This window comes from Protopterus annectens, chromosome 8.part0 (genome assembly GCF_019279795.1).
Source record: "Protopterus annectens isolate FY-2018-M chromosome 8.part0, PAN1.0, whole genome shotgun sequence".
Classification (NCBI taxonomy): domain Eukaryota; kingdom Metazoa; phylum Chordata; order Ceratodontiformes; family Protopteridae; genus Protopterus; species Protopterus annectens.
In genome coordinates, this window is record NC_056741.1 from 1569215520 (window position 1) to 1569229549 (window position 14030).

The 14030-nt window shown below is 36.5% G+C and overlaps 1 protein-coding gene across 1 annotated transcript in view; it reads right to left on the bottom strand.

Annotated features, from left to right (window-relative positions):
• ATP12A (ATPase H+/K+ transporting non-gastric alpha2 subunit) overlaps positions 1–14030 on the bottom strand; it is a 534499-nt gene that overhangs the window by 95 nt on the left and 520374 nt on the right. Inside the window, exon 23 of the mRNA XM_044081130.1 lies at positions 1–120. This exon is cut by the window's left edge and continues 95 nt beyond it. Within this exon, the coding sequence (XP_043937065.1) occupies positions 92–120 (29 nt within the window). The 3' untranslated portion in view covers positions 1–91. The remainder of the gene's footprint in view (positions 121–14030) is intronic.

Genomic DNA, 14030 nt, shown 5'->3' on the forward strand with positions numbered 1-14030 from the left:
GCAAAGTAATCTTCAGGCACGATTGTAGATCCGTGTCCACAGCTGGTAGCAGTTTGAAACTCACAAAAGTCAGAGTTAATAGCAAACAGCTTCAGTAGAACATATTCTGTTCATACCAACCTAGAAATTAAAAAAAAGAGTAGTATATACATTAAACAATCCATGCAGATTTGAGTTGTTACCACACGTCAGTCTACTCCTAAGATTTTACAGTATAACTCCAAAGTGTCCCTTTATTTATACAAACGTAACCCTAATGAAAAAAGAAACACAGCTGTGTAACTTACTGTAAATAATGCCTATAGTTAGCAACACAATTTGTACTATTTATTTATCTTATAACTAGGCAGGTTGAAAGACCCTTTTTAGACATTACATTTACCAGAAAGCAAACAAAAGGCAGATGTAAGATTCTAATATATATGTTCTTACAGTTTTCAAGCAATAATACATAAGCAGTACATTTCATTTTCTGTGCCTAGATTTTGGTTATGTGATTACTTCAGAGACATTTTTATGTATGTTACAAAATAGGTTACATAGGTTACAGATTTTACCGGGGCAGTTGCAGCAGTAAACCACTCTCCCAAAAAATACATTTAAAGCTATTTTTTACAGGTACAGAAAGACAAGGCAAAATAATATGGACTTCTTCCTGATGTGTTTTATAGATATGCCATGTTGGTGGCCTTACTTTGGCGAGCTTTCCTCCTATCAGTAATCCAAAAGCAGGCCAACTTAGTGTTAATTCTTTTTTTCTTGATAACTGAACAGATAATAAATGCAAACGTTGTTAATATTCGGTTTATTTATAGGAGAGAGAATGAGCTTTCTTAATTTAACAAGTCGAATGACAAAATGGCAAGCATTAAGGTTGCCATACCGATTACTGCCATCTAATCTGCCTTCTGTGTAGTATAGCAATGATAATTACTGTGTTCAGAAAGGAAAGTAAAACCGCATATTGTATGTACTATGACTAGAAGCTTATAAGAAATAAAGAGAAATAACATGGAATGCATATCATGATTATTAGTACATTTATAGATAGTGCTTTCCTGAATGAAACTGGAAACTTTTTTTAAAAAAATTAACTGATGTAGGGCATTTGTGCTCATAGATTCTGTGTTTTTAAAACAGTCAAACAGGACATCAGGATATTTCTAAGATTCTGTTCATTACATGGGTTTGTTATTTTAGTTGTGAGTCTCAACTGAATCGTTGTATATATCCTAACAGGACTATAAATATTTTATTAGTATCCACTATGAAAATACGAAAAGCAAATCTTACATTTTTAATTTTAGTCCTTGTGAGGTTGAACAGAGACATGCTGATCTTTTATCAAAGGGATTTACCTTTGTTATTTCTAAATGGGCAAGTCTGGTTGAGACTTTGATGGATTTAAAACTTTATACTAGAAAATTTAATTTTGCTTTGACTTTTCAGGGTGATACTGAACTAAGAAGTACATTAATGGTCACTAGCATGTATAACCCCTCTTCACCCTGTTGTTTATCTGATCGAAAAACCAAGTGAGTTTGATATTAGGGCTTGTTTTAAGAATAACATCCAAAGGGTTTTTTTTTTATTCCAATATTACTGATGAAGAACTTAATATGTTGCGTTATTTTAAGTCTTGCAACATTCTTATTATGAAGCCCAATGAAGGGTGATTCCTACTCGCAAGTTTCAGAAAAAGTTATGGCTTTAGTATATGAGAGGATTACGATGAATTTGAATGATATGCTTATACAGCAGCAAATCACCTCTGATGAATTTAGATTTTTATTTCTGGTGAATACAACAATTCCTAGAATTTGTAGTCTATAAAATTCATAAACATTTGAATGATCCACCATTGAGACCAATTGTAGGTGCAAGGGTGTCTATCACACTGCACCTATAGAGAAATTTTTAGACTTTCAATTAAAGAAGGAATTGAAAAAGTTTGTCCATCTTAGTAGAGACTCTTGGGATTTTCTTAACAAATGTAATGCATTACATTTCAATGAAACAATTACTTTTTTGACTGTTGATGTTAAAGAGTTGTATGCCTGTATTCCACATAGTACAGGCTTAGTTTGGTTTATGGGAAACCACCCTTTCTCATGATAGGGTTAATTTATTTGTCAACCTGTTGCTGTCTTTAGTTTTGAATAACAATTTCATCACATTTGACTATCAGTTTTTCCATCATCTCAAAGGTATAGCAATGGGCTCAGCGTGTGGTTCTTTGTATGCTAATATTGTGATGACTGAATGGGAGAAAAGGTTTGTGTTTGGTAGTACCATCAAGGATTGATGGTGTTTATACATTAGATAACTAGACAACATACTTATTGTATGGAAGGACAGGATGGAATTGATTCCATATTTTGTAGACTTTTCTTCAGAGAATGACCGATTTTCTTTCTTTTGCTTATGAAATAGGGAAAGACCAGATTTCTTACCTGGATGTTATGTTAATAAAATATTTTGAGAGGCAGGGGTTTACTTCTAGAATTTTTAGGAAGGCCACCTATTTGACCCTATCTCCCGTAAAAAGGTCCTGTAAAAGACCAGTTGTTCAGGGCAGCAAGGATGGCAAATGTGTTTGAAGATTTTGTGGAAGAATGTTACTACATTAAAACTATGTTTTTATGAAGAGGGTATCTGGAGTCTTTTATTGATAATGCATTATGTGAAGTAATTCATAAAATGGAGACTCAGCCTTTTACCCCTGTTATTAGGAGAGAGGTTTCTGATGTTGATGGCTCCGTTTTTCTGGTCTTAGGATCTATGGTAAGGTATAAGTTTGGTAATAGCTATATTCTACTTTTAGTTATAATAGTGACACTATTAGATCTATTCTATGTAAGAACTGGTGTGGGGTATGTGGTGATGAAGAATTCAGAGAGTCATGAAAAACTGGGGGAATCACCCGCTTGTTTTATATAAAAAGTGTGAGTTTTAAGACCTTCTTAGAGTCTGACACCAGTAAGACCAATAACAATTTTAACAAAGGGATGCTCTGATGTTCAAGGTGTAATTATTGTAAATTTGTTCTCACGGGAGATGTGTTTTTGATTAATGGAACTACTATCAATATACTGGGTAGGTTTAACTGTCTTTTCAGGGAGTAGTATATATTGCTACTTGTCAGACGTGTTTGTGTTTTTACGTAAGGAAGGTGGAAAGACCACTTAAAGAAAGAATGTACTGACATCTACACAATATTAAGAATGCCAGCACTATTAATGCCCTTGCCAAACATGTGGAATTATATCCGGACCACTCCTTCAAGTTTTTTGTAGTTGAACAAGTGATTCGAAGTATTAGAGGTGGACCTTGGGGTTTAAAACTTGAAAAGAGAGACACTGCTTGGCAGCTCTCTTTGAATGCTTGTTGTATTCCCGGTATTAATAGGACTATTTCTATTTCTCCCTTGTTAAAATTAAGGGCTTATAATAAGCTTATAAGAAGCTTGGAGAGACATTTGTGAGTTGCCTTTACATGCCTTGTTCCAGCACGGATACGTTTGGGATTTGTTCTACTTTTTTAAGTGCTTATAATAGATGACTGATACTTTATGTATATTTATTATTGTTAATATTTATAGTGATTGTTTGGATTATATTTTATATTTATGATTATACATATTTTGTATAGTATTTATTTACTGTTTTTTATGACTGTGACGTTAAGGCTTTTGTTAGAAAAGGTCATGTGACTTCTTTGGCTTTTAAATACCTTTTTCCTGATTTTACTAGTTATCTGATGAAGTCTTATATGTATAAGTTGAAAGTGTTAATGAACAAAGGAATCAAGTTGTTTTTTATGCTAAATCTAATTTCTCTTCTTGGCTGCATTATCTTTTTCCCACGTTTTGGTACCATTTTTTACAGTTTGATTAGTATCCCCCTGTAATTTTATAATGTTGACATAATTAAGACATTTTGTAGAAATCTTATTTCAGAATCTTCTGGGGGGGGGGGTTACAGCCTTGGGAAGTATTAAAACATCAGCACAAAGTATGATCCTTAATCAGTTTGCCTAGGCAAGGTCATTCACAAACATTCTGAAAAAAAATGGACCTAATACTGACCTATGTGGCCTATTTAAATTTAGTGTGCATCACTAAAGAAGACAGCATCTAGATGTAACTGAAAGGCTCTGTTACCAAGATACCTTCTAAACCATTTAAGGTAGACCTTGCCAAAATCAAATACTTAAAGCAGTGTTAACAGTAAAGTGTGATCTTCCAAATCAATAGCTTTTTTTTCATTCACAGACTATCTTCTCTAGTTAGAATCCGTAAATCCATGTTTTTGCAAATGAAATCTGTAAAATAATAATAATAATGTAATGTGAATAATGTTGAAATGAGTAAATAACAGATGCCCAGGGGTTTTTCCGAGACCAAATGCTGCACCTGGAAGGGTGTTATTTGCAGAGTATCACACATCCTGAAGGACATTATTGTCCTTAGAGAATGGGCTATCTGTTAAATAATTTTCTTTTTTTTAATACTATTTAATTTTTTAAATATTTTTCATGTAAAATACTTATTCTGCCTAATGTTTCAAACTTGTTGTAGTGCAATTATGTAAGTATCTAATGTCTACATACACATACACACAGTCAGAAGGACAGACAGACTGACAAACTCACAAACATATACATAAAAATGCATACATTCAGAAACACAGACAGGCAGACATACTCATATGTATATAGAGTGACGGACAGACAATCAGACAGACACACCCACACACACACACACACACACACACACACACACACACACACACACACACACACACACACACACACACACACACACACACACACACACACACACACACACACACACAAAAGGAGTATGTAGTGTAGTGAAAAACAGAATGAATTCTTGAAGTACCAGCCAAAAAAAGGAGGGCAGCGTCTTCTCCCTCTCTGTCACTCTTGCTCACACGCACACACACACACACACACACACACACACACACACACACACACACACACACACACACACACACACACACACACCTTTTCATTCTCTCTGTCTCTCTGATATTATTCTCTTTCATCAACCCAACATTCATATAGGGTTTTCTCCAGACATAGAAGAAAGTCTGGAAATCAACAGCATAGCAATACAATGCAATAAAGTGAAGCGCCTCAATATGTGACACAAAAAACAGTATTAAAGGAGCAAGACAGAAGTAGGATGAGTTTGCCCTTTCTTGGAAGAATGTATTATTCTTGCAGAATTCCTGACTCTTGGACATGAGGTCATGTTTAAGGTAGGAAGTCAGAAAGAAAAGTTCCCTTTCTAACTTTAATTCTCTGGAGTAGTAATATGAATAACTCCTGTCAGAGTAATCAGTTTTGAGGTTCTGGCTCGGTTCAACTATACTCATGCAGGAGTCAGTACAAGTGAAGGTGTCATTTGGTCTACAAATTAGAAAATCCAGTTATTTATTTATGTATTTATTTATTTATTTTTTTTAAATCAAAGAAGCTAAAACACATATTCGAAGTTTAGTACAAATCCGTCTTAATAATGAGACCTGTTGCTAAGCAGCAAAATACTGTTAATGAGCGACTAAAAAATGCTATACATATCAAATCCCCCCCCCCCCCCCAAAAAGCATGCAAGCCTTACCAACTCCCTCCTTCTTTACTATCCTCAGTTTTGCTTCTTGTTCTCTGGGTAAATCACTGTGAATTTGGTGCAGTTAATAATTGCAGTTTCACAATGGCCTTCCTGTTGCAGTCAGCGAACTTGTTCTCTCTCTCACGCACGCACACATGCACAGATGCACAGCCACACAAACCCACACACACACACACACACAGTGTTAGATTTGCTTAGCAAGGGTAAAACAATGACTGCTGTTTGTTTTTCAAATGTCCAAGCTTCACAGCAGCTTAATATGTTGCTGTGAAGTGGTGAACTAGTTTTTCAGCAGTCACTACCTGTACATTAACATCATGGTGGAGAACGTTCATTCTCTAATCAGAACGGTGATGTAAAGGTTGGCAATTCTCTATGTGAGCAATACTGTCCAACAGGGTGTGTGTTGCCCTGTCATAAATCCATACTGTGCATGAAATAGTAGCTCATGCTTATTAACATATTCTAGAAGCTCTGAATGTCTAATATGTGCTAGCATTTTAGCCAGAGTAATCAACTTTTGCTACAGTTTAGTAACGGTCTAGTGCAGAAGGATTATTATTATTATTATTATTATTATTATTATTATTATTATTTTCTGTTCATGTACAACTTCGAGATAAGTAAGAGACTTTACTATACAACAGGAGTTTGACGTCAACTGGAGGTATATTTATATAAATTACATAATCACAGTTGTAGGTGAGACATTTTTAATATACAACATTGTCTTGGCTATAATTACTAAACCAATATTAAGAAAAGAGAGGAGGAGTAAAACTGTGCCCATATCGATATAAAACTACTCTTAAAAACTCAAACCATCTTTTACTTCAGCTTATGACCTTCCAAGAGAATACCTTAAAATAGCAGCTGATAGCACTGCCTACCCTGTCTCAATCCTTATAAATAGTTCATTTCAGGAATTCCATGGTCCTTCTTTCTGGAAAAAAGTCACAAATTATCCCTCTGCACAAAGGACAAACTTCTACAGACATTACTAACTTCAGGCTTATAGCAATCTTATCCCCCCCTCCAAAATACTTGAAACATGTATCCAAAAATAACTGCCTATTTCCTGCAGGAGGAACTTCTGTCCTCCACACAACATGGCTTCCCTCATTCCCATAATACTAACACTGCACTTCTAACCTATATTGATATGGTCAATAAAGCTAGAGATAATCTCCTCCTTATTTCTAGACTTGTCTAAAGCCTTTGCCACAGTTTGCCACAGCAATCGTCTACTTCAAATGTCCTCATTAGGTCTCTCTCAGCCTATCCTTCTATCATTTAAAGGTTACCTGTCCAATAGGTATTGGACAGTAAAATCACACTCCACCCTCTCTCTACACCTCTAGGTCACTTCCTCTTTAACATTCTCACCAACACACCCCAGACATCCACACCATAGTCCTCCTTAATACAGTGCACAGATGACTCCACACCCATTTGACATCTGACAACTGGCACACCACCAAAAATTACTCAGAAAACTTTAATGGCAACAGAAACATAGCTTTGTAATTCACAACTCAATGCCCAATCCTAAAAAAACAAACTACTATTTTTTCCCCAAATTCCTCTCCCATGAAAAAAGAAAATGTAAAGTCCTCTTGCTTGATAATTAAACCATTGAAGTCACTTCTCATAGAAAATGTTCAAGGATGATAGTGGACAATAATTTTAAATTCGACCTGCATATACAAAATTGCATACAAAAAACCTCATCAAAAACTAGGGATGCTTTATAGAGCCAAAAAGTTTCTCACTAATGCAACTAAAGCTACACTTGCCACTAGTTATCTTCTCCACTCTCTTCTTTATGGCACTCCCATCCCTACTAACCTTCAGTCATCACAAAACCAAAACTGGTTAGAACTACCCCATCAACTAACATATACACAGCTTCTTGCCACCTACAAAATTATCCAGAACCTATAAAAGTCAGAATCCACAGCACTAAATAACATTCTACATAACTATGTGCCCAGTCAGTCATTGCAATCCAGTGACCAAAAACTCCTGTCTGTCCACAAACCTATCAAATCTGCTAGGCATTGTCTGTACTCGTACCATATTCCTAAGGCCTGGAACTTCTTATCTCTATCCATCAGGTCAAACCCTCTCTCCTCTGTTCTTGCTCAACACCAGCATAAACTATATCCTTAAATGTGAACAAATACCTATTCATACCTTACACCTCCTTACTATCCTTTATTCACTCCCTTACTTCTATCAGTTTTTCTTCCCTGGCTTTCTCCCTAAATATACCATATGCCTGCTTTTCTCTCACTTCATATTGTAGTTCCTGTTTGTGTTATACTAACTTACCTTATTTTCTTTATAAACTGGCTACAATTTCCCTAATTATTAAATCATTGTCATATAACGTGTATTTATTCTTAACTAATGTTTTCATATTATGTCTAATTTGGTATAATTATTTAAACTGTAGTTTTTTTTGTATTAGTTTTAAAAACTGTTAAACTATTGTTCTTTAAACATTTTGTAATACTTTGGAGTTCTTATCTCCGGGCCTCAGCTGAAACTGGACTCCTACCGATTTGGGCTTTCCTGGTAATCAAATATTAACAAATGATTAAATAAATAGAGACGTTTACTAAGTTGAGTAGACAAAATCTACATTTGGTAAAACTAAACTGCTGTGGGTTTAATTGTGTGAGATTTATAATAATGTAGTTTATGAAATCAGATATGATATGTTCCACGGCCTTACAGATTAGGCTTGATAGATGTACTTATGTGTAGAATTCCTGGTAGTCAGCTGAAGAATGCCATTGTGCAGAGACACAACTATAACAGTTTCCTATGATTTAGGGATATACTCTGTGGCTAGGTTTAAGTTAAACTAGTGTAGGAAGGATCTAACAAGGGCAGGTTTGGTGCTATTATTTAGAAATCCAGTCAAAGTGTCTGGACCAATGAAGTGGCGTTTTTTGTCTGACAGAGTACAGGCAAGACCTGACCTATGATGAGTTTAGGGGATGCATGTAACAAAGTGATTTCTGAGATTTTGATGACTGTTTCTGGTATGTTGACTATGTCTTTCATGTCAAAGGTGGTAATGCCATCATTGATTAGTTCCATGTATTACATGGTGCTATTTCTCAGTTTCCTAATAATTGGTAGTTACCATTGCTTTTGATAATAGTTTCAGTTCATGCCCAGTGTAGTGTTTCTGCCAGACATTTTCAGTTGCTTGCTGATCGTTTTGATAGTCTTTGATGTGGGAAGATTTGCTCTGGGGGTTTACATTTTTATTTTCTTTTGTTATATAGTTTATCTATGGCATTGGCCACCAAGATAATTTATTTTTATTTGTATATTTTACATTATATTTGGTCCTAGTGTGAGCTGCTTGTTCTGTGTATTTATGTTGGAGTAGAATTCATGAGTAAAAGAAGGTAAACTGTCTTGGAGTGTGGTGACACTGAGGGTAAACTTAAACAGGTCATCAAAGAATATAAACACATTTCTTTGTTTGAAATCCTTAAATTATTTATTTAATATTTATTTACATTTGTTTACCTGGATCATCTGACTGGGCAGAACCCCTTTTCAGTGGAGTTATGGGAAGAAAACCTCTAATAAGATTTTACAATACAATTTTCAAACAGTTGTACAACAAAAAATAAGCAGATAATTCAACAGTTTATGAATATGTATGATCAGTATATGCCCAGCAAAATTTAACAATAACAATATAAGTGCATCTTACTTAGTGAACTGAGAAAGATTACAGACCATAAGCAGACTGACATAGGTAGGAGCTTGGATATAAAATAACCAGAGGAGATGAGAGAGAGAGATAAGATAGGTAGGAGCATAGATATAAAATAGCCAAAGGAAAAGATATATTAATGAGGGAGAAATAAGATAGGTAGGAGCTTGGATATAAAATAGCCAGAGAAGATGAGAGAGAGAAATAAGATAGGTAGGAGCATGGATATAAAATAGCTGAAGGAGAAGATATATTAATGAGAGAGAAATAAGATAGGTAGGAGCATAGATATAAAATAGCCAGAGGAAAAGATATATTAATGAGGGAGAAATAAGATAGGTAGGAGCATGGATATAAAATAGGCAGAGGCGAAGATATATTAATCTTCTTCTTCTTTTGGCTTTTCCCGGTTAGGGGTTGCCACAGCAGATCACCTGTCAGCTCATGATTGGCAGTGGAGTTTTACAGTGTCGAGTTGCCAGCCCGGTGCCCAACCTTCCACAGAAGGCACACATATGCACACACTCATGCCTAGGGCCAATTTAGAGTGTCCAATCCACCTACAGCATGTCTTTGGGGTGTGGGAGGAAACCGGAGCACCCGGAGGAAACCCACGCGACCACAGGGAGGACATGCGGACTCCGCACAGAAAGCACTCCAGCCGACGATCGAACTGGAAAACCTCTTGCTGTGAGGTGGCAACACTAACCTCTGGACCACCATGGCCGCCCTAGGAGAAGATATATTAATGAGAGAGAGAAATAAGATAGGTAGGAACATGGATATAAAGTAGCCAGAGGAGATCTATTAATAAGAGAGAAATAAGATAGGTAGGACCATGGATATAAAATAGTCAGAGGAGATGAGAGAAAAATAAGATAAGTAGGTGCTTGGATATAAAATAGCCAGAGGAGATGAGAGAGAGCTAAGATAGGTAGGAGCATGGAAATAAAATAGCCAGAGGAGAAGATATATTAATGACAGAGAGGGAAAGCATAGAATATCAGCTTGGATTACAAGAAAAGAAAAGCTGCAGTAGTCAATATAGGATTTAGTGAGAAGAAATAGTATTTTAGCCAGAAATGGAGCAAGAGCAAGTCCAATCATCCAAGAGATATATTTTTTAGGACTTTTAAAGGATTTGTGTGGACAGTTCACTCCTATGGGGACTGAGCAACCTTGTGGAATCATGTATCCTGTTTCTGGGAGAAACAAATGGCTGTTAGTCTGTTCGTTTCCAACACTGACAGCATGATGTTCATGTGCCTGACAATGAATGGAATCCCTAATTATTAGAACATTTGTACTTGTAGTCTCTGAGTTTGTGGTAGTGGAAGGCTTATGGGCCACAGAATGGTGATTGTCTGCTGTATGAGAGGGTGGAAGTATTGTTATAGTGCTTTAATGCTTAGACGTAGTCTGTGTTGCTCCAGGACATTTTGGAAGTGATATTTTAACAGTCTCAACATAAGTTATTTTGGTAGTTGCAGGCAGAAGTACTTATCAAGATGTGTGGTGTTCAAAGACTTCTGTTTTAAGTGAGAGGTTTTCCTTCATGTTGATAAGATACATATATTTCTCATGGATCGTATTCTTGGTTTTCAGTATAAATTCATTGTCTGTGAGCATTACAAAGTTCTTACACTTTCTCAGAATACTCAGTGTATGAAGCTAGAGGGATCAGTGACTAAATTATTAACTAAAAATGTGTCAGCTGTGTTTCACTTTAGAATGAACGGCAATTGATGGTTGAATGAAGGGTTACAGTAACAGACACATCCCCTTTTAAGAATGTGTCAAAAAGCCATATTTAAACAGCTAAGATTACAATAAAGGATGTTTTCCTTTCTGTAAGATCAGGACTTAATTTTTTAACAGCTTTGTTGATTGGTAAATGGGGATTTATGACAAGATTACAATATCAGTTTAGCAGTTGGCTAAATGCTAATTCTCCCAGCATAGCTGATATCAGCAAAGTGGAATTTGGACTAAGAAACAGCTATAATGATGGATAATATGGAGATGCTAATACTATTGTCAGGGTTGGTTTAGCGCCTTACTTCCATGGAATACATTATTCCCCACTGCTGCTTATTGCGTGACTCAGTCCAGCTCAACTCAATAGAGTGCAACAGCATGCAAATCTCAGCTATTAAAGGCCAAGTATAGTTACACAGCCGATCGATTCAGACCTGCTTGTTCTTGATTAAGTCAATCACACAGTCTACTCGTCACTTGCATTGTCTTACAAGGCAACCTACATACAGGCAGACATTTGTCCCAGCACAATACATAATAAACAGTTTAGCTCAATATTTTCTTAAAAATCTAACAGGGTTCCATATGACTGGATGCTGTGGAATTAGTAGCCTGGTCACATCCAATAAGTCACTACCATATTAGGGGATCTGAAGCATAGTTCAATGCAACCCAACAAAATACAGTCTAAGGGTACATAAGTCACAGCTTAAACATCCAGGAAAATTAACCCCACAGTTTATTAAAACTTACGTATTCTCTGGGTTAGCCAATTATCCAGACCACCAGCTAGCTACTTCCTGTCAACACACAATCATCAATTTAAAGAACTTAGCTCAGTTTTACAAAAAAAATGGGATCAGTAGGAAGGTCACATCTGGTAAATCATTGCTACAGCAGAAGACCCTAAAGTACAGCTCAATGCAGCTGAAAAAAAATTAGAACACAGTGACTGCCAGGCAAAGCTACACATCCAATTGGTTCAAACCTCCTTCTTCTGTGGGCTGGTCAGATAGGCTCTTCCCAACACAGTGCAATACAATTTAAACAGCTTTGCTCATCCAATAAAAAAAGTTCAATTTAAATGGCTTAACTCTGCAGTTTACGAAGTTCAGTTTAAAAGCTTAGTTCAGAAGTTTACAATATTTAAGGGAAAAAAAACTTCCATTTCCTGGATTTAGGGATTGGCAATGGGTAACCTACCGGTGGATGAAGACTGAGCACTTGAGCTTCAATTGTCTGAGGATCAACCCATCAATAAACAAAGTTATTCCATAGGAAATTACTGTCTGTAAGTTGTGCCAGCACTGATGGCCTTTTTTGGGAAAATTTCCCCCTTTTTGAGTTGCTGCGACTGTGGAATTCTTATATATAAATATGGGGGGTGGTGGTCTGGGGGGCTTGTCTCCCACATTGGGCATACTTTAAAAAGTGCACAAACAAATCCAGTAGAAACAGATAAAAACTGGTTTCACAACACGTAACTGAATTAAAATAAAAGAAGAACTAGTTTAACATGGCAAAACTTCTTAAAATTTATAAAACTTTATTACAGAAAAACAAAAAAAATTCAAAAAGATAAGCACTTTCACACCATATGATGTGCTTCATCAGATCTACTAACACTTCTAAAGCAAACCATTTAAATTCCTAAAAAAATTACCAGGCTAATGCATGTGATCTGAGTAGAGGTTTTAAAGGAACCTGTTCATTCAAACCTCTTCCTTTATCCAATTGTAATAATAACATCAATTTTATTTCTAGACACTCTTTTTTAGTCTTTACATCACCTTCCCTGATATTCCACTTAAGAAATTCTAAAACAAGAAACTTAAAAGAATGACTATCACCTGCACTAATATGATGCTTAGCCAAAGCATTCCTGGTATCACCTTTACTAATACAGCATACAATCCCTTAAGCTGTGATTCATTTTAACAGCATAATAACTACATAGATTGCACACTGCCAGATATGCAAGCTCATGACTGGAGCAGTCAGCATAAAAAACACACCTAAAAACATGACCAGAATCTGAATGTACATAGCTATCACATGTTTTGATGTAGTTGCACCAAGTACATAACCAACATGGATAAGTACCAGTTTTATCCGAACGAACAAACATACCCTTTCTATTCAATGTAGGATTCTTGTAATATGACATTCCTTTTAATGAAAGATTGTTCTTAAAACAGAACCTAGGAAAGTCACTCAAAAATGACTACACCTTTCATCACCATATTTTGACTCTCTTAACTTTGGAGATGTCCATGTCCCTTGATGCCTCGGCCTTTGTAGGATCAACCCAGGCTTCTATTTTGGGGGTCACAGGAGGTGACCCTGGTTCCAAAGGAGTCTGATTTGGTTCTGGGCTCCCATCCCTTTACAGGGGGGGGGTGGCCTTCTGGATCATGGAGAAGGCTTTGTCCATTAGGGACTCACAGTTTATGCCATCCCTGTCAGAACTAGTTTCTACATCTCCTCAGACTGAGCTGCCATCCTTCTCATCCCCAGGACAGAGGGCCCAAAATCCCAGGATAGAACCACTTTGGTGGTTTCCTCTTTGGACACACCTGAGGAAGTACCTGTGAAGAAGAAGTGCAAGAGGAAGCACTTAGACTACCCTGAGGAGAGTTTCACATAAGATACCAATTTTACTGAAGGGGAAAGTTCCTCCAGGTCACCCCCTGATGACATTTCCTTCAGGGACATCCTAGAAATCCTGAAACAGAAGGCTGGCTGGCCCTCCATCCAGTCTTCCTGGGAAGAGTTAGTATACCTGGAGGCTTTTCTTGCCCAACCCTCTACTTCTTGGATCTCTCCGCCTGCTGATGATCTCATTAAGTTGATCACTCTGTGGGC